General features: G+C 34.1%; 4 protein-coding genes across 4 annotated transcripts; 3 read left to right on the top strand and 1 right to left on the bottom strand.

Moving 5' to 3' along the window:
- Nucleotides 1–2,168: 2,168 nt before the first annotated feature.
- Nucleotides 2,169–4,955, top strand: LOC123226965 (eukaryotic initiation factor 4A). Its single transcript, XM_044651554.1, has 7 exons — nt 2,169–2,367; nt 2,448–2,496; nt 2,584–2,721; nt 3,682–3,915; nt 4,229–4,268; nt 4,351–4,448; nt 4,745–4,955. Exons 1-7 carry the CDS (start codon nt 2,318–2,320, stop codon nt 4,760–4,762), a joined length of 627 nt encoding a protein of 208 aa, XP_044507489.1. The 5' UTR covers nt 2,169–2,317; the 3' UTR covers nt 4,763–4,955.
- Nucleotides 4,956–5,086: 131 nt separating this feature from the next.
- On the top strand, nt 5,087–6,387 carry LOC123226972 (calmodulin-like protein 30). Its single transcript, XM_044651568.1, has 2 exons — nt 5,087–5,558; nt 5,648–6,387. Exon 2 carries the CDS (start codon nt 5,685–5,687, stop codon nt 6,162–6,164), a length of 480 nt encoding a protein of 159 aa, XP_044507503.1. The 5' UTR covers nt 5,087–5,558; nt 5,648–5,684; the 3' UTR covers nt 6,165–6,387.
- A 4,490-nt stretch (nt 6,388–10,877) lies between these two features.
- LOC123226981 lies at nt 10,878–11,928 on the top strand. Its single transcript, XM_044651580.1, has 2 exons — nt 10,878–11,477; nt 11,562–11,928. Exons 1-2 carry the CDS (start codon nt 11,001–11,003, stop codon nt 11,610–11,612), a joined length of 528 nt encoding a protein of 175 aa, XP_044507515.1. The 5' UTR covers nt 10,878–11,000; the 3' UTR covers nt 11,613–11,928.
- A 773-nt stretch (nt 11,929–12,701) lies between these two features.
- On the bottom strand, nt 12,702–18,747 carry LOC123192486 (B3 domain-containing protein Os01g0234100-like). The gene is made up of 7 exons (XM_044605068.1): nt 18,276–18,747; nt 18,093–18,176; nt 17,599–17,630; nt 17,343–17,505; nt 17,042–17,248; nt 13,811–13,934; nt 12,702–13,709 (listed from the first exon to the last, which is right to left on the bottom strand). The coding sequence occupies exons 1-7, from the start codon at nt 18,447–18,449 to the stop codon at nt 12,931–12,933; spliced, it is 1,563 nt and encodes a 520-aa protein (XP_044461003.1). The 5' UTR covers nt 18,450–18,747; the 3' UTR covers nt 12,702–12,930.
- Between the last annotated feature and the right edge of the window lie 2,231 nt (nt 18,748–20,978).

Consider the following 20,978-nt stretch of genomic DNA (forward strand, 5'->3'; position numbering starts at 1 on the left):
ATATTGAAGCAACACATGAAAAGATAATCTAAGAATCCACTCATGAAGAGCATGCATTGAAGGACTTGACATTGAATATGCAAAATATATATATAATATCTCAAGAAGCAAAACAAATATGGCAGGGAATATTTGTGTAGGGAATATTGCAGAGAAGCTTGCAGGGAATACTTTCAAATGTTTGTTTTCTTCATTCACGTGAATGTACAACAAGTTTGCCCAAACAGAAGAAAGGAATTGAGTAAAATGAAAGAAAATTGAAAAAAAATAAATTTGAGGGGTTGGCGTCGCCAACCACTAACGCCAAGTGGTTGGCGTCGTCAACCTGTTCTTTGTCTAAAAATTTTTCAAACTTGAATTTTCGTATTTTATAACCATCAATACAATATTATAATAGTTTTAAATAATAAAAACAACATGAAATAACAATATTAAACAACATGAAATTGAGTGGAATGTAAGAAAATAGGAAAAAAATAAATTCGGGGGTTGGTGTCCCCAACTTGTTCTTCATTTGAAAATTTTTCATACCTAAATTTTTGTATTTTATAACTATCAATATAATATTATAACAACTTTAAACAATAAAAATAATATGAAATAACAACATTAAACAATTTACTAACATGAAATAATAACAAAATTAAATTTCACATGAAGTCACGAACATGAATCTACCATACATTATTTGATTTTCAATTGTTCATAAAAAAAACACATAATATACGGGCTTAAATCAAAACTGACCTGAATATGAATTATTTTGTTGTGAAATCTTTGCAACAAATGTTAATTTTCTAAATAAATTTAGCAATTTTCATCTTTCTCTCCCTTGTGTCCAATTTGAATCCTTTATAATAGTTTTCTCACGAGTTTTATTATTTAATCACATGTCTTCTCTGTTGAAGAAGTGTTTTTTTCATGTTGTAAAGATTTATTCCTCATTGAAAGGCCAAGGAAAAAGAGAGAGATGATATTCTCTCTTTCTGCATGCATGAGTTACATCAATGGGGGTATTTTGAAAAAATGAAATCTTGTTATAGTATTTTTATTTAGACTTTGAGATGAGTAGTATATATGTATACATGGTTTAAAAAAGGGATAAAAATTTCAATTTTCTTTTCAAAAATTACAATTCTCTTAAACATATAATCATACATAATTAACACCTCTATCTATAAGAAGAGAGGAAGAAAAGGGTGAAGATGAAGGAAATGTAAATGTGCACAATCTGATTTAATGCGGTTTAATAACTTTTTCAAACTATACTAAAAAAATTGTCTGGTAAAATTTCAAACCAAACCAAACCAACTTAAAAAAAATACAATTTGGTCCTATTTAAATTATACTTTAAACTTTTTAAAAATCATTTATTTTCAAATATTTTACACTTAATAAAATAATAATTAAATTATAGTTATATAAGATATAAAATAAATATATAAAATGAATTTGAAATACATATACAATAAATATGTAAATAAAATAACAAAATATATAAAAAAAAAGTGATATACCTAATTGCTTATTATAAATTTTTTTTTAAATATAATTTATGATTGGATTTAGTTAGAAAATTGTTTAAACCACAACTTAAACCATAAATTATTTTTCAAAAAAATTATAAACTCAAATCGAACTGTTTTATAAATCAAAATATCATTTTTGAATAGTTTGATTCAACTTTCTAGTTTGATCCAAATTACATATACGTTTAAGAAAATGAAAATAAGTGATTTTTTATAATTTTGATGTTTAAAATGTTTTCTTTTAATTTTTATTAATTTGAAATTATATTATAATTTTGAAAAATAATAAAAAATATAAATGATAATTCGATTTTTTAATATGATATTTCATCAACATAGGTTGATTTTAGATATAAAAATATTATTAAAATTGATTAAGGATGAAAAAGTGTCTTAAAGTTACCTTGGATGTATAGATGCAATTCACTCAGGCAAGACCTGAGGATTGACCTGACACCACCAGCCAAAAAAAAAGTCAAAACTTAAAAATTTAATTTAAAAAATTAAAAAATATATAATATAACATATTGGTCGCAAAACATTCATACCGACTCCCTAAAAGTCCACGAACCCTATGGCTTGTCATTCCAACGAGCTCATTCGCCCGTCCTTTGACAGGCATTGGCCTGACAGGGCCGATGAGTGTAGCGAGTCACACTGACTTCGGCCCAACATATTGTGGAAGTGTCTATTTCATATATGAAAATTAACCGAACCAATCAAACGAACCGCTCATTATCAAACCGAGTACCTTGAAAGCAGAGGGACCAACTCGAGTCTCCGGCGTCATGGCGACAGATGGCATCGAAGCTGCCTCTCCTCCTTCTCAACATTTCAGGTGATATTATCACAAATATTTTCTTATTTATTTTTTAAAAATTTCTCTATAATAAAATCAATAATTCGTTGTCGTTTCAGTCAACCTCGTCACTTCTATGTTGCCGTGGACAGGCTCCAGTTCAAGATGGTCCTCCAATTTCTTTGCTCAAAACTTCTATTTTTCCAGAAAATAATGCATATTAAATTATTTGATGTTAAAATTACATTCGTCCAGGAGACGCTGGTGGATCTGTTAGGCTTGGCTGGGACGCGCACGTGCTTGCCGATTGTAGTTTGTTGCAGCTCACGTGACGAGCTTGACGCGGTTTGCTACGCCGTTTCCAATCTCCCTTACATTTCATCCTCCTCTCTGGTAAATTATTTGGTTATTATCATTGATTCGAACTTAAAACATTTTATTTCTTTAAAAGTTCAATGAGTTAATCTCTTCAATTACGGTTCAATGGTATTGGAATCAACTCAGGGACAAGAGAAAAGTTGAGGAGCCATTTGATTTAATAATTCAGTAGTATCTCTTCGTTTTCAAGTGATTACAAAAAGCTTTAGGGTACCAATGTTAGGCTTTTACCTGTTGTCTTTGAAAGCAGTTTCTGAATAAAGTCTTGATGATTCAAAAACTTAAACTTATACTTTATTTTTATTGGATTAGAATTTATTTAACTTTCATACCAGTTATTAAACACGGTTTTGGATGTAAATGTTGAAATTGAACAGCTTATAATTCGTAACTGTAATCAGTCCATGTCAGGATGTTGATTGGTTGAAAATTAGGATGACTTGGATTTTCATGTAGATAGTTTTTGTGGTTCTCTTCATTGATTGTTTGTGCCTATGGCAATATTATTCTAATCTGATGATTTTTCTTTTTCAGAGTGGAGTTCATATTGTCTATTGATGCAGCAATCTCCATTAATTTGCATGATTCATCTCCCAAAGTATTAACTCATGTTTGTGCCCTAAAGAACAAATGCTAATATAATTTTCTTGAATATTAGGTTTAATTCTTGAGTGAATGACCTTTTCTGTTGGTGGGTTGTGAGGAGTCACTTAATTGTAAATTCTTTTTGGACTAGATTGTTACAGCGTGAGTCAAATTTTTTTATTTATTTTTTTAATTTTCTATATCTCCTGTTGAAGGTTTTTGGTTTTGACATATGTTGTAGTTCATTTCCAAAAGTAGCTACTTTTGATATACTGTAAACTTGTTAGTTCCTGCCCGAATTTTTAGAGATGTGAAATTTGTAAGTTTTATTATTGTTTATTACTAAGAACAGTTGCTAAAATATTAAGCATACTGTTGCTCCTATGCCAGTACAGTGACCAAGCTGAAGCAGAGCGAGCTGTAATCTTGGAAAAATTTCGGCAAGCTACAACAGTTTGGAGCCAAAAAGTAACTGAGCCATCAGGAGGTGACACTGACATTGAAAAAGATGAGTACAAGTTGCATATGATAGTTGTAACAGATGCTTGCCTTCCACTTGTTGCTTCTGGAGAATCTCCTATATCTGCTCGTCTTCTGATAAATTATGCTTTACCAACGAAGAAGGTATAATGCTACACTTCCTCCGAACCCTAATGTGTGATACAATTGCCTGCAGTCTTCAGTACTACAGTTTATACTTCTCTCAGCACCTTTTAAATTGTCCCTATATGTAAGCATTTAATGTGGTGGTTTTAGAGCTGAAATGACAGAGCTGCTTCAGGGCCATTGAAGATTGCTCTATTATGTAACACGAGAGTCAATTTGGTGATTATTCGTGTATTAAATGACCAGCTAAAAATGTTTTACTTCCATAATTATTTGTTCATTCCAATGGATCCCATATGAGTTTCTCATTTTGATTCCTACTTTCTTTTAGGAAATATACATGAGGCGCTTATCAACTTGTTTGGCAGCAGGTTCTTTCTTTGATGATGTTGTGTTTGTTTGATTTCTAATATCACTTTTGATTCCAGAATGACTTCATTTGACCAAATGCAGATGGTATTGTGATCAATATGGTTGTTGGAGGTGAAGTGGTAACTCTAAAAGCAATTGAAGAAAGCAGCAACCTTATCATAGCTGAGATGCCCATACATGTAATTTTGTTATTTGCTTTACTCTTGCTTTAGGTTCGAAAATAATTGGGTGGGATGGCCTTTAACAACTTATATCTTGACCCAACATATTACTTTTGAATAAAGCAAGGAGAAAACCCTTAGTTTTTTGTTTCCATTTATTTAAATGAATATGGCTCTCAATACCCAAAATTCATTTTAGCAACACTCCTTTCTTTATTTTAAGTCATTATCTGGTTGATGTCCTGAATTAATATGTTGTTGTTATATTGCCTCTTTTGGATATAAGATTGACTTGAAATGGTGATATGCTGCAGATTTCTGAGATGCTGTGATGCTGTTAGTCTTCAGCATGATTCTACTTTCAGTCTGATGGCACACACTGCTACTTCAGCAAGACATATTTTTATTGCAGCTCTAGCTCCGACAGTTGGTTCGATGATATATGTTGATAGGCCTGCTGGCAATTAAGCGATAATATGTAAGACATATTTTTATGAATTACCTAAGATAAAATTCAAAGCAAAATAGTTTAGTCCTTGAATTTTAAGTCAAATTAATGTCAAATCATGAAGTTGAAAAATCCTTATTAACGTTGTCTAAAATCACTTGATGCTTTCATCTTCTATGCATGACACGTTGTGAAAATTACAACTTCCAGCTCTAAATGCATTGAAATGAAATGGTATTTCTGAATAATAGGGAATATTTCCAATTCAACTCAATTTTCCCTCAACTCAAGTACGTGTACGTACCTTCCTTCTGACATTCTTTTTCTCGAAGATGAAGGCATCTTTTACTTTTTAAACTATGCCGGAAGGAAAGGTTGGATTGGATGTGATAAATCAAAGAAGATGCTTATCAATTTGTTACGGAAAGGATCATATATACATATATATATATATTATTGCTTGTCTACTTGTTACCATGTAGTCCATTGCTTTTTTCCTTTCATCCATCTACCCGAATTAAATTACCGCGAAACTTCCCTCAAGTTTCATGAAAGTTATTTGCCGAATAAGAATCTTCATGATTATTTTCATAAAGGAAAAATTAAGGCCAAGAGGAACCCGCAACTTATATGTATATATATGAAGTTCGGGAGTAAGTAGCAGTCAAGCTCGATCATTTGTAAGTTTGCTTGCTCTTCATTAATATAGAGTCATAGTCAGCATGTCTAAAACAAGTTTTCTGAATTTTTACTTTGGCCTTTCAAATAGAAAGTCTACTAAAAAATCACCCCAGTTGAGCACCTCTATGGAAAGGAAAAATTCTAGGGCTTCACAGATGATGCAACTAAATGTACAGGAGATGAGATCCGTCTTCGACAAATTTGACACTAACAAAGATGGGAAGATCTCTCGGCAGGAGTACAAAGCGGCTTTACACCTGCTTGGTAAAGGAGTAGCAGAAACTGAAGCTGCTAAATCCTTTCAGTTGGTTGACACTGATGGAGATGGATTCATTGACTTCAAAGAGTTCATGGAAATGATGCGGGGCACGGGAGAGGGGGCAAGCTGGAAAAGTGACATTCAAGGAGCGTTTCAAGTGTTTGATTTGAATGGAGATAAAAAGATAAGTGCTGAAGAGTTAATGGAGGTTTTGACGAGAATGGGAGAAAGATGCAGCCTTGATGCTTGTAGAAAAATGATTCGAGGAGTGGATGCTGATGGGGATGGCTTTGTTGACATGGATGAGTTTATGGCCATGATGACTCGCACCATGAAAGTCCCTTAGTGATTAATTTTGCCATGCAACTTTAATCCTAATAAAATCCAATCTTTGACATTTCTTAGCCACGGTATGTGGGTATCATGATGTTGAAATAATCAAGCTTGAGGAGTATATTGCTTGTACTACATCTCTTCTAATGTCTCTCCTGTGTCAGTTTAAAATTTCCGAGTGTGTAAAAGCTATACGTATTCACTTTTAAAAAATAAATAGATATTTATTTGATAGATGTCATCATAAAATTAATAATAGCAATAAATTTAAATTTACTTATGGCACCCTTGTTAACCATCTCAGCAATCTGCCGAAACATAACACCAGGACAAAAGCGAGTGATCAAGCAGTTTGCCGGGTCACTGCAAGAGTCACGGAGACCCATCCACCACCGCGTTGCTGCGGTGCCAAGATTGGATTGTTGTCTAGGAGGGATGTCCATACCATCTTCTAGATATTGCTGTCACCGTCATAAGATGGATGAACATTAATTTTTTTCTTTTTTTATTGTCTTGAAGACAATTGATGGAAACTTGAATTTGAAAAAGAACCTAGTTTAAGGTAACATTCATATAAGCTCTCATCTCCTAGATATTGCTGTCAATGTTTGACCAAGAATTCAAGGCATTCAATCCAATTAAATTATAGTTGCTTCTATGTCTTGGTGTTAAAGGTACCAAGAATAGAGTGTTATTAGTAATACTTCCATATTATTATTTATCAGAATTATTTTATAAGAATAATATTATGTGTATATATTTTTAGTATATAATTTTAACATATAAATAATGTATTATCATGTGATTAAATGTTACTTTATTTTTAATTTAAAATTATCCGATCATATAATGACACATCATTTGTATACTCAATTGTATATTAAAAATATGTATGCATAGATTTATTGAGTTTATAGTATGAAAATTTGTATATATTCCAACGAGACCAAGTTGGCAGTTGGTTATGAGTGGGAAAGAATGGCTTGGCACAGGGCTGGACTCGAGCCGAGCCAGCTTGAGCTCGAGCTCGGCTCGGTCGAGCCCGAAATGAGTCGGACTTAGTCGAGCTCGAACTACTCGTTTGATTTTCTAATTAAAATTTTTGATATAAAACAAAGTCGTTTTGACCAATATATATTAAAAACGATGTCGTTCCGATAACGAAAAATGAACAGAACCGAGTCGAGCTGAATTCCAGCCCGAAACCAGCTGGCCTTAGCCGAGCTAGGTCGAGTTCTAGCTCAAACTCGAGCCACCCATTTATGAACCGAGTCGAACTCGAGTTCAAGCAAACTCGAGCTGTACTTGATTCGGCTCGAATCCAACCCTAGCTTGATACTTCCACTTTAATCCAGTTTATAGATCTTTTAGATGAACTAAGATTAAAATTTGAATGGAGTTCTGTTAATTAAAAAGATAATATGAAACATGTTAAAGCATCATAGTTGTTGGGTGTTAAGGGTTCCATTCCATTTGATTACAAGTGCAGGAATGGGCATCAAATTCTATACCTTGGTGTCCATGTGAACTGAAACCACTCATGCAAGTTGAGAATCTCACCATTACCTTGAAATTGCTGATTGAAAATGTAAAAATATTTAACTCCAAAATAAAAAACTTGGATTAAACTCTGTTGTATATTGACTTAATATTCTTGAAATTTTACCAATTCGGTGTTATCAGTTTCACTCCAAAAAGTCATCTCTCTTGGATGGGTTTCTTAAGTTTACCCATGGCTCTGTAATTACATATTTCCTTTATTTTTTTTTTATCTTATCTATCAATTTGTGACTGCATGCTGAGTCAGTAAACATCCTAAAATCATATAGTACTGTACTATGAATTATAAAAACTCAAAAGTAAAAATAAAAGGGTGGAGAGAAAGCAGGGGTTTCACATGGCGGAAGGAAGGTAGAAAACAAAATAATGATGATGACAAACAAGAAAAAGGGAAAGGAGATAGAGAAGATTTTGAGTACGAAAATAAAAGGGGTTTCATCATCTCCACCGTTGTTCCTTTTTGGCAGATGGCCATGTGGTCCAATCCAGCCAACCTATATTGGGTTATTGGACATTAATGGCAGGAGAAAGCAAAGCATAATTCATAGAACACCACATCATAAATAGCCTTTCACAAGATAATTAAACTCATGATGTGATGATTTCTGAATAATGGGCCATCTTTTTTTTTGTCCCAAAGACCTTTATTTTGGCCTGGTTTAACTGTTTTCTTCTCTTCTTTTTTGACCCTTTCCCATACTCTTCTTCTCTTTTTAACCCTCAGCCTAGACATACTACTCCAAGGCCCAGGGCAGGGCAAAACAACCCTCCTTCAATCTTAAACTGAAATTCAAATTACCCCTGAATTTCTCTTTGACATCTATTACAAACATCCCAATCTTTTCCAACAAATAAGTCTACAGTCTAACCAAATGCTCACATTGCAATAAGTTCTTTACAAAGTATAAATTCTTGCAAATATTTTGGTAGCGTTAGGGAAGAGAATGACAGAGAGGTCACACGTACACCTTCCGTACTAGAAAACTTGTTCCTCTCTTGATCCAACTTTGGAAACTGAGCTTGTAAATGAATTTTTTAACTTGGGAAGACTGGTTAAAAAAATAATGAGTCATTAATGACAAGACAGGAAAGCAATTTCCAGTTTCCTCTCCTCGGTGAACTGGTCCTTGTTTATTGGCATTTATTCTGTAGGATTCACCACGTGGCACTACCCCATTTGATTGACCACTTTAAAAAGCTTCAAAACATGTGAGTGACAACCATGTCATGTCATTTCAACTGCAAGTTATATCTTAGGATGAGCCGAACAGAATTAGTTTAAACAGAGGAGGGTAATTAAGACTAGATAGAGACTGTAAATAAAAAGATTCCAAATCCAATTGGTTCTGAGTTTGGCAACTTTCATTTGATAAGGGTAATTCACTGGATTCTTTCCACCGACCCACTTTTGCATTCATGTTGAAAACACTGTACAGATGGTAATTAAGCCACAAAACAAGTCTTTGGTCTGTCTCTCCTCAAACGGAGAAACGATTATCCAACGAAGACTAAAACGGGAGATAAGAATAAAAATTATTAAAATTCATGTAATTAAGGATAGAGCATAATCTTTAAATATTTTTATTCTTAAACTTTTATATATTTAATTATTTTTAAAAATTTTAAATTATTATAAATATATTTTGACATCTTTTTTATTAGGTTTGAGAAGGAAAAAGTTTAAAAAATTTTGTCCATGGAGAGAGATGAAGATCCTTTTATCACCCTCGTATTAGGATAAAGATAAGAAAAAGTTTTTTTTCTATAAAAACAGAGACAAAGGTAAAAGTACACGCCTCTACCCACCTTGTTTGCCATCTCTAAACACACCCTCACATAAAGTTTAATCCATAAACGACAAATTCTCTATCTCCAGTTTAACGCATTATGCGATGGTAATACAGGGTGCTTTGGTACTTTGCAGGAGCTATAATTAGAAAACAAAAGTAATTACAAAGAGGAAGAAGGAAGGATTAATGTAGAGTTGTTGAGAATCACGTGGGCACGTGAGGAGAGGTGGTTTGGCCGTATAGGTATATATTAAATAAGACAGAGAAACAAAAGGTCTTGGTCTTCAAGTTCAGCGAAGGATTCAAAGAGGAAGGGGAAGAGGTGGGCATCCTTCACAAAATGATTCACTTTCCATAATTAATTTCATAAAGAAATAGGAAACTCAGGGTCACGTGGTCCTTTTGATCCGTCGGCATCACCAGCTCATTCACTTACAAGTCAAAGCTCAGTCAACCATATGGATGCCCCTCTTCGCTGGAGTCCATTGCACTCTGTCACTGTGCCACTCTCTCTCTCTCTCTCTTTCTTTCTTCATCTAGTAACATTCAAACCCTTTTACCTCTTTAAAGCCCCAATCCAGTCCTTTAACATAATCTAGTTTGATGCATTTATTCACTGCTGTCTTTCCATAAACAATGTTCATTACCCTTTTTTATGTATTGTTTAAACAGATTCATAGCGTTTGAATCTATTACTGCATTGTTGATAACTTTGTAAGCTGACTGCACTGCATACACACACATGCTTTTGATCATAAGTGCAGTTTTCTGTTCTGGGGAAAAAGTGAGTCAGTGTTGTGCTAAATTAATGAAAAGTGCTGTAGTTGATATTACTATACGATTTTCACCATTGGTTTTTGCATGTTTGTCATCTCATTATGGATTTACTCTAGGGTCTAGCCATATGGAGACACAAACACAGAGAAGAATTGGGAGATTTTATTTTAAATTTAATTTGAATTTCAATTTAACCAGAGTGGGAACACTGAGTTTACACTGACAGATGGAGTAATAAATAAAGTTTCGTTTGCATTTTGACAACTTGGAATCTTCGTAGAAGAAGATTTCAACCATTTGAGAAACATCTAGCGGAAGGGTATTGTTTGTTTCTAGATGAGAAAGTTAACTTGGTTTTTTCAATAGGATAGTATAATACTATTTTATTTAGTAAAAGGGAAAAGAGGCTGTTTCTTGGTAACTTAAGTCCAAGAAGGAGCAATGGTAAAAATTTGGAGACTCTGTCTTCAAAGTTGGTCATCATTGACTGACATTAACATTACCATGTCATGACAAAACGTCACATCATGGCCATGACATGCATGAATGTAAAACAACCATACATCAAACTAAGAACTCCCTCCTCTCTCTCATTTGGATATAAGTAGAAACCCCTACCTGGTAAGTTGTAATAGTGTAGGAGGTCCCTTGTTGAATTTACTAGCGTTTCTTTCTGGTTCTTTTTTCTTTCTTTATTTCCTTTCATGTTGTTTTGAAATCTCATGGCATGCTTAGACATGTATAACTCCGAGCATAAAGGCCGCTGCGCTCCAATGAGCCCAAGAATCTCCTTCTCTAACGATTTTGCTGAGTCTCAACATATGATGAAGCAAGAGAGGAGCACAAGAGAGGCTCCAGTCTCCTCCGACTTCGAGTTTTCTGTCACAAACTACTCAATGATGAGTGCGGATGAGCTGTTTTTCAAGGGTAAGCTTTTACCATTTAAAGACAACTGCAACAATCAAATGCACAGGACTTTGAGGGAAGAGCTTCTTGCAGAGGATGATAATGATAGTCAAGTGTCATTAAAGCCCCCAAAAGGTTATTCTACAAGGTGGAAGGGATTTCTAGGTCTCAGGAGAACCCACATTGGCTCCAAGAAAGCTGAAAAGAGTGACGGGTCAGTGGGGAAAGGTGGTGAAAGTAAAAAGTCTATTTTTGGTCACGACGATGCCCATGTTACCACCAAGGCTTCAAAGGTAAGACGATAAATAAACTTACCCGAAACTTTCTATATATTTTATCAATCAGTTATGTCACTGTGATTTGGTGTTATTATGCAGGAGCTTCTGAATGAAGGAGGATCAAGTTGCAGGGATTTGGAGATTGGGTAATAGTGCTGTAGGGATTTGGAGATTGTGTAATAGTTCTGTAGAGATTTGGAGATTGGCTTCATGCATTTTCTACTACTTTTAGCAGAGGTTCGGATGATTTAGATTGTCTTACGTTAATGGGTTGGGTTTAGCTTGGCTTCATTTAGAGTTAGACTGTCTATATTTCTATCATATGTTAGCTAAAGAAGTTGGTGTTTTGGCTGGTTTTTTGTACAAAATGTTTGCAGTTGGAGAATTTCTTCTGTATCAGCTTAAACACTGATTTATTAGTTAAATTTTTATGTTCTAGTGGAATCTACTTATGTAATTTCTTTGACTTGGATCTATCCATCTAGTATTAATCTATTGGGAGGCAGTGGGGTTGCTTCTCTTCAAAAGAACACAAAATTGTTATTTCAGTTTCACATATGAATTTACATCTGCTAACCCGCGTGAGAAAATTATCTCTGGAAACAGAATTGTTATATTCAACTTCAAGACAAAGTTCGCATTTTGGCCTGGCTTCCATAGGAATATTAGAATGTGGACAAACCATAATCGCAGCCTCATGACATACCTTGCTGCTTTACATAAGGAATGATTTTCAATGTTATCTCAATCAAATGCTTTGAGTATGATGCCATGCCACCAAGAAAAACTCAATTTCTTAAAACAAAATATGATGAACTTTCTCCCAACCAAGTATGCAAACTGCTTGGGATGATAGTGCAGCTTAAGAAATGCCTCTTGATTCTGTTGGGTTTTATTTTACTTTTGAGACAATTCTCACCAACATTAGGGCTATCTGCAAATCTTGCAAATCTTGGGAAGAAAAAAGTAACTACATTACTTTTCCTGCATCAGTGAATCTTAGTAAGAGTCACTATTGGAGAGAAGCCAAGATCAGTCATGCCATGCCCCGAAGGTTAGCTTTAAGTGATAATGAAAGAGATTCTGGTTTAAATCTTCTCTAATGACATTTCAAATTTAAACCCTTGACTTCACCTGTTTAGTGTAATCAGACCTATTTTCTCATTTCCCAAAGAAAAAAGTCAGTCCTTTTTCATGCAAAAAATTTTAGGAACTAAAGCCCCATTTTGCACAGCCAAATTCCGGAACAAAATGAAAAATATATATATGAAAATGAAATAAATCCTATATAACGAGTCCTTAAAACGAGTTGGGCATGAGTAATGCTCTGCGCTAAAAATACACCTACCTAATAATCCTGAGTCAAATCTACCACACAAAGCAAGGTTTTCATTGGTGCATAATCAAAAAGCATAAACAAGGATTAACAAAAATAATAATAACTAATGCCCACGTAACAAGTATAATATCACCATGGAGCATTAACCTCTTCCTGGAATTTGTGCTCGTAGAGCTCAGCTTTCCACTTCAGACTCTCAATTTCAGCACAAAAATTTTCACAGGCCCCTTTCAATTCCTCAAGCCTTGCTTCAATATTTCTTATTTCATCCATGGCCGTAGCTTGTTGAGCTTTAGCTTCTGCATACCTTCTTGCGTCTTTGGCACCTTCTGATTCAAAAGCAAGGTTAAGAAGCTGATGTATCCTTACACGTAAAAATCCAACATTCATGCCCAGCAGTTCAAAGGCTTTCAGAGTCTTATCCCAGGTAGCAAATTCATCATGCGAGTTACTAAGGTTGCAATTTCTTATGGCTTCAGAAATGTTAACAGTTTCAGAAATAATTCCACTGATCAATTTAATGTTGATGCCCTGAATCAGACTGTCATGAAGCAATGCATTTCGAGTGCAGCAAAGCTCGTAGTACTTACACCGAATACCTTCTGGAAGCTCAGAATCTATAACTGATCCATCTACAAAGATATTGAAATTGTCTAAACTTGTAATATCTTTAAACTGAACAGCAGGTATAGATAATTTGAAGCCTTCCAGAACTTCTGAACCAACATCTTCGCTATCATTTTCAGACTGTTCTGCTGGTTGTCCAATATTAGAAGCTGATATAGACTGTTGAGATTTTTTATTCTTCTTCTGAACAACTGCTAATGGGAGAGACCTCTGGCGTTTCCTCCTTGTATTCTGATTAGGTACTGCTTTCATTTCAGAATTATTTTTGTCGAAGTTCAGATCTAACATAGAAGGCCAATGATAGAGAATGTAAGTAGGATAGAAATTTTGCTGAAATAAAATGAGATGGAAAAGGTACTACAATAAATATCTACCAACTTGCCTGCATCATTTTGTTTTGTATGAGCTTCCAAAAGTAGATCATTTTGTTTAGTATGAGCATCCAAATTTAGAAGGCCAAGAGCCCCATCAACTTCAGAAAAATCATTTGCCCTTATTATATAAACCTATAAAAACAAAGTAAATATCTTTATAGAATAATATAACAACAAAATTAAAATGTATAGTTAGTATTCACCATCACATATAAATAATCATCAAACTTGAACCACTTCCCCTCCCCCTCCTCTAACAAACCGGAAATCCAATTTCAAAATGTACTTTTCAAAAAAAAAAAAAAAATATGTGAAAGCTTTAAAAAAAAAAACTCATCTTTAGAGTCTAGATAAGACAGAGCTGCTTCAATTTCTTATTACTTGGAGCTTCAAGAGAAAGAACATAAATGACTAAATCTCCCAATATCTCAGCCCTATTCTCTAACTTCCTTGATTACTGTATGTGACTCTTTTCCCAAAAAAAAACCTTTTTTTTTTTTTCTAAAAGCATGCACACACTACTTCATTTTTTGTATTCAAGTTTGCACTGTGCTTTACGCTCAAAATCATTCTCTTGTGCTTTTAAACACTGGTACCTTCGGGGCTTTAGTGAATTAGACCTCTACATCCATATGACTCTTTTTTACCCTCATCTACTCACGCAATTCAGTTGTCCCTTTTTCTCCGCATATAAGGATTGATACAATGCATTATACTTAACAATCTTTATGGCCACAGCCAATCCATGATGTATCCCTTTAACAGGAAAAAATCCATAATGCTGTTAAAAAAGATTGCTATGCATGATTGTGTTGTCCCATGATATCAGATAGCAACCATTAGGCACTTCAATACCCTTGAAGCACCTATATATGCTACTGATAATTACACTTAGAAATTGCAAAATTGGAGCAACTGCTAAAAATCAAGTCAAATTGTCTCAGGTCCTTGCTGGTCAAATAATTTCCGTGCAAATGATTGCATGCAGATAAACTATAAAAAGCTATGTTGATTCTTTTATTTGCAAAGCAATCTATACCAATCATTTCTGCAAATAAACTAGATCTGCAAGATGCCTCAATCTCATGGTCATCTGGCCCAACCTATCACTTTTATCAACTAATCATTCAAAGCAACCATTGAGCAATCCATATTTTCAGCACCACTGTCTTAAGCACTTATTCTGCAATCCTTCTGCCAATCTATCAAGGACTATCTTACAAGAATCAGTTTGCAAGTTCTATAGAACATCATATTCACCAAAAAAACTACCATACTGCAATTTCAATCTCAATTAGCTGTTAAATTAATGTAGAGATCCCACTGCTCAGATGAATCTTTGGAAATGAACACCTAAATGAATTCTAGATTTGAATAACAGAAACCAACACAAATTTACAAAGTTAAAGAGTCTAGAAACAGGACTGGGGACTTTTCAGTCAGTTGACAATGTATTATTGACAATCTATCAATGTTTATAGAGCTATTTTGGGTTTTAAACATATATAAAAAGCACATTAAAAATGACAGTGTCTTTAAAATTAACTGAGTCCATAAAAAATGATCAAATTGTAAGTAAAAAAGATCAAATTATTAAGCACTAACGACCAAAACAACCAAAAACAACAAAATAAATTTGATTTTATTAATAAAAAGGGATTATAATAGGATAAACTGACAAATCAAAGAGTTGGGGCCTCCCAATTCAGACAATTCGAAGCACTAAAAACCTCTCTGATCAGCCCAAAGGTTGCCCATGGCTAAGCTACCCAAAACTATAATTTTCTTCCTCTCTATTTTGCAACTCCAACAACCCATTATATGCTAAAACTTACCCTCTAAAATTAAGATGCGTCCCCGAAAAAATCCCTAACTTCTAACATTACCCACCTCTTTAACAATCGTCTTGTCCTTAAGGTAGAAAACTTTAAAGGTTTTTTTTAATTCTTAAAATTTTTTAATATTTTTGTTTCTGATATTATTTCTTTTTCTGCTGATTTTTTTTCAACCACCAACTATCCAGATATAATTTTTATTTTTTTCTATTTTTTTCAACTACCCCTTGTCAAAATATAATATTTCCTTCTGTCTATCATATACAACCTACCATACCCACAACCCATATATATTCATCTCTGCCAGCATTTTTTTTTTTTAAAAAAAATGCAAGCTATGTGCAGAATTTTTTTTCTCTTCACCTTTCACATCTTTCTTTCTTCTATCTTTTCTTTCTTTTTCCTACAGTCTTTTCCAACCATTCCGTTGACTTTCCTGACACTTAGGATTTAGCAAAAGAGCATAGATGTGACATGAGAATCATCATTGAAACAAAAAGAGTAACCTGGACGAGGACCTTTAAAGCTACCTACACAAGCATCAAGGACTTATTTGGATTTGAACATTTGAGCTTAGTGCTTTCCCAGCTTCAACTATATAAAGGTAATTGTTCTAGACTCAAATTAAGCACAATTACCACGTTTACTAAGAGTAAAACAAATTTTAATAAATCTTCCAGAGACCACATCTCCTCTAGCAAATCCATACATCCATGGTACCACTCATGAACAAAAATCCTTTAACAAAAAGGATAATCCAGCCTGATAAACCAATACATTCACAAGTCAAGCATAATTGGCCTAGGCCATCGAATTTCTGCTTCAAATCATATTAATAACCATATTTACTCCTAATTGAATTTATCCTAAAAAAGGGAAAATCTTCCATTCAGAAATCTTCAGCCAGCATATCAATAATCTAGAAGGAGCATACCCTCACTTCTCCAACCTTTATCCAAACTCCCACTGCTTAGAATAATAATGAAAAGCTCATCTGACCATCACTTTTGCCTTTTGTTTGATCCATTTCATTTTTTCAGTAATGCACCACCAATCTAAAAGCAATCAATTGTCTCCAACATTATTAAGGATTCAACCAAATAATGAGAATCTTATAGTCTGATCATTTTCACTTGTATGCTGACCTTATGAATTAGAATTTATCCGTTTCATTGCCCATATGAAATCATTTAAAATCAAATTTGTTTAGCAAACACAAATCATCAATTTATAAATATTTTCTTAATCCTTTAAACATAAAATAGATGGGTTAGGCAAACCATAAAGTAAATTTGTGATCTTCTGCTATTATGTGTATACAAATATATAATTTTTAACCAAAAAATGAAATGAGCTTAAAAAGAAAAATCAGCATAAGCAAATGAGAAATCAATGAACCATCACCTTGAATTTAAGAGGTTCAACTAATTGGAAGACCAAAACATCTCCCTCAACCAAATTGTGGCCAGTTGAAAACTGTCTCCAACCAGCACTCAATCCTGTCTTCTCAGCAAAGTATTTTGCCTCGTATAGTTTCCCACATTCATCTTCCAAAACAACATTGGCATCCTTGGTGGGTAAGTATAACTTACAAAATTGTCCCGGAATCCCCTGTTGAAGAAAAATAATTGTAACTTGCATAAAGCTCTGGTTCCACCAATTATGCCATTGGCCACTTCAATTTTATGCATCAAAGAGCATTTACCATCCAGAAACAACTAGCCACATGTGATCTGACCATAGATTTGGCAAAACTAGGGTATGCAGGCTCCAGATTTGACCGAACTTCTTCTGCCCTAATCATGGCAGCTGACTTAACTTCAGCATGAGGACATGGCCCATCAACTGGATCCTTGTTTCTCTTAAAGCTTCAAAATGAACACAGAGGCAACCTTTATCATCAAACACAAAGCTAACCAATTGAAAAGTGAGGACATAGTTATTACAAATTCTTCACTAACCTCTTGCACTTTCCTCCAGATTCAGCTACTGCCTGTTCAAATTTAGAAATATTCCATTAATTTGACAATAGTATTACGTAATACAACTGAATTAATGCATTCCCAATTAGGATAAAACCCTTACAATCCAATCTTAAACACCTAAACCTCCAACTGATGAAATCAGCAAAAGTATTCCACTGTTCCGTAAAAATCCCTAAAACAACACTTTAAGCTGAAGCATATAGCAGATTTTTCAGACACATTCAATAGGCATTCAATATGGGCTTTGCTTTCACATTACATAACAATTGTCCTATTAATGTGTACCCTGGCAGCACAGAAAAAAAAATCTGGATGCTGTGAGTTGGGTCTAGTCTTTCTTGTTAACGTTTCGATGCCAAAACTTAAAAAAAAAAAAAAAACCATGTAATTAGGGCACATTTCCAATAACAATGACGCTGATGAAACTACATAAGTTAAACAAATAAAGAAACAGCTACAGGCATTCTTACTTGCTTTTCTGTGGGATCAGATTGAGTCTTCCTGATCTTTAATATAATTTTTTCTTTCTTCTTCGTTGACTTTATAGTTTCATCCTGTTAATATTTCAACAATTGAAGTAAACAAGACAGAATTTACGAACAAGTTAAACAACATTATAAACCTGAGATCCTTCTTTGGGATAAGAGAGAGACCGCTGTGAAGATTTTCTTAGGTTTGGGCTTGCGTTTTACTTTGGTTGAGGAAGACATGGACATTTGAGCCAGAGTGGCTTCTTCTTCACCTCTTATAGGTTCGGTGGAATTCTGATGATGCGACGCCGTGTTAAGGTGGTCTTCTAGGACTTCCTTCTTGACCTCCAGATCCATCTTTGAACAACTTCTATGAACTATGAAGAAGTCCAACAATGAAACGAAGAAATACGGAGCGACCAGGTCGAGTCTTCTGAAAATGCTAATTCGGTTTTTTATTTTTATTTTTTGGTGTCTTGAAGGAGTCGGAGAGTTGAAACGCGAGCGAGATACAAATCAATGGAATGGAAGCCTAAATTAACTATTGAGGGATCCGGAAAGATATATTTATCTATTTATTTATTTAATGGTGAATTTACTAGGTTTTCCTTGATTTTAACGAAAATTGTTTATGATGAATATAGTTTATTTTTACCATTTTTCCGAAGAAAAATCGCAAATTTTAGAAACTCATTTTGACCCTGCTTCAGATTCACGATTACATGTTAATGTTTGTATATATATTTATACCCATTGCTGCAAGGGGAGTTCCAATTGGAGTGGTTGGAATCTGTTTGATTCTTTTAGGCCCAAAAACTTTGGCATATATGTTGTTGGGATACTCCACATAATGCATTTGTGACAAGGTTTGAAGAAAATTTTGTGCAAGAGATGATGGTGTTGGTTTGGGCATGGAAAAATTTGAAGAGGAATTTTTTGTGTTGAAGTTGAGAATCTCATTATGCTTCTTGAACTCATAAACTATTTAATCATATTTGTCTCTTTGCTTAATGTTTGGATGAACAAACATTACATAATTTGCATAATTAAGCAACACTCCCTTCACTTCCCCTCCACCTCTCTTTCAATCCCTATAATATCACTTTAGCTATGGCTATTTCAGCTTTCATATTTCTAGTGATCCAAATCAGTCTATCTTTCCAACCAATATCTAGTATTACACTCCTTCACAAGTCCATTTCTTAATCAGCCAGTGGACTTGAAAATGGACCATTCCCCTCAACCAATATCTACTCTTAAACTTATTTTATAGTGTCAATCAGAAAATTTGGAACACATCAAGTTCATACAGTTGTGATTTGAATCTTTACAAAGGCATTATCAACTTGGATTCGGCCTTACCTTTTAACATTAATATGCGGCTAATTATCTTTTGTAGGTTGGTTCATGTTCTTGGATGTATCATTACTAGATTGATCAAACTAGTTGTGTATATTCCTTTATATATAGTAATTGCCTCAAGATTATTATCTGTTGTTCAAGGGTTGAATTCGGCTGTTACATGATCTTATCAACGTGAGAAACAATTTTTAGAAACATTTTACATCTCCAATATCTGTTTACAATCTTTATATAATATACTTGGTCTAATAGGACAACCCATTATCAAAATATTATTCATTGTATACATAATTTATCATAGTTTTATAAATACAAGAAAGATCTTCTCGGAGAGGTGTGGTTTATGCAATTGTAATAGTTGCATAATTTGACAAGTATACAAATGATTAGCTCTCTCTATTTAAGAGAGGGGATTATCCTTCCAAAATAAATATTTTTCTACTAACCCTTTACAAATGCTAGAGTTTAACAAAGATCTTCAACCAGGGCCAATTATCGGAAAAGAAAAAAGAGACTTGCCATTCAGCTGAACTCTCTGTTCGAGAAAATCATGTGGTTGATGGAAAATTTAATCCTGTTTGTATGAAGCACCTGCAATGCTCTTGCCAAGCTTAGCTCACTCGAGATCAGTTAGGGAGGCAATGCAGGAAGTGAATGGTGCAGGTATAATTTGTATTATTATGCATATGTGCATCTCTCTCTCTTCATCTTGACATAACAAATCAATATTCTATATAACTGTAACAATTATGAATTAGCAGAAACACCTCATTTTTATTTTAAACCTGTATGCAACTTTAACTTCTCTGGTAATACTTTTCCGGTTTCTCAGGAAGTCCGATGTAAGTGGTCTTACTGAATTAGCAAACTTTGAGAGAGTAAAGCAATAGATGGACAGCATACCTCTGTTATCCCCTGTTGGTTTTTTGAGTATATAAACACTAACTGAAACAAGAAGGAAGGCAGAGCAGGCGTTTTTGAAGGCAAAAAAGGCAATGGAGGAGCCAATATAAGTGTTGGCTTGCCTTGTTGTACATTCTTGCAGACTCTCCTCTACTCTATCATAACTGGTTCAGGCGGTTTGTCGCTGCCTGATAATCTTGAAGTAACCTATCTGAATAGACCAAAGGACAAATTTTTACACTGGTTTCTTTAACCCTATAATGACCCTGAATGAACAAATTAATGTAATAAACTTGGGAGAGGGTGAAGTGAGCTACTTTGGAGAAAGTGGTTCTTTTTCGAAGCAGTACACAGCGAATGCCGGCGTGGGACAATGGCAGTTTGGTACCTGAATATGCTCCCAGAGCTGCTGAAATCCAAGGCATCAGTAGAAGGTAAGATTTGCATTCCTATTTTCTCATTCATTTACTTCATAAGTTGCACATGTTTAAACTAAAAACTTGGAAGTTTGCCACTATTTTGTGCAACTAAACATGGCTTGCCCTTTTCCTGTTTCATGATATTATCTCCTTTTGAATTAATAATTTTACCAGCTTATATTTTTCTCTTATCCTCAATAAG

The sequence above is a fragment of the Mangifera indica genome, chromosome 1, assembly GCF_011075055.1.
Source record: "Mangifera indica cultivar Alphonso chromosome 1, CATAS_Mindica_2.1, whole genome shotgun sequence".
In the NCBI taxonomy this organism is placed as follows: Eukaryota; Viridiplantae; Streptophyta; class Magnoliopsida; order Sapindales; family Anacardiaceae; genus Mangifera; species Mangifera indica.

What these genes read in the sequence shown, in the direction of transcription:
- LOC123226965 (XM_044651554.1), top strand. Translation starts at nt 2,318, where the DNA reads ATGGCGACAGATGGCATCGAAGCTGCCTCTCCTCCTTCTCAACATTTC. An exon ending in ATGCTTTACCAACGAAGAAG is followed by an intron (nt 3,916 to 4,228) that starts GTATAATGCTAC and finishes ACTTTCTTTTAG; the next exon opens with GAAATATACATGAGGCGCTT. An exon ending in ATCAACTTGTTTGGCAGCAG is followed by an intron (nt 4,269 to 4,350) that starts GTTCTTTCTTTG and finishes GACCAAATGCAG; the next exon opens with ATGGTATTGTGATCAATATG.
- LOC123226972 (XM_044651568.1), top strand. Translation starts at nt 5,685, where the DNA reads ATGGAAAGGAAAAATTCTAGGGCTTCACAGATGATGCAACTAAATGTA.
- LOC123226981 (XM_044651580.1), top strand. Translation starts at nt 11,001, where the DNA reads ATGGCATGCTTAGACATGTATAACTCCGAGCATAAAGGCCGCTGCGCT. An exon ending in TTACCACCAAGGCTTCAAAG is followed by an intron (nt 11,478 to 11,561) that starts GTAAGACGATAA and finishes GTTATTATGCAG; the next exon opens with GAGCTTCTGAATGAAGGAGG.
- LOC123192486 (XM_044605068.1), bottom strand. Translation starts at nt 18,449, where the DNA reads ATGGATCTGGAGGTCAAGAAGGAAGTCCTAGAAGACCACCTTAACACG. An exon ending in CTAAGAAAATCTTCACAGCG is followed by an intron (nt 18,177 to 18,275) that starts GTCTCTCTCTTA and finishes AAATATTAACAG; the next exon opens with GATGAAACTATAAAGTCAAC. An exon ending in TTGAACCTCTTAAATTCAAG is followed by an intron (nt 13,935 to 17,041) that starts GTGATGGTTCAT and finishes TTGTTTTTATAG; the next exon opens with GTTTATATAATAAGGGCAAA.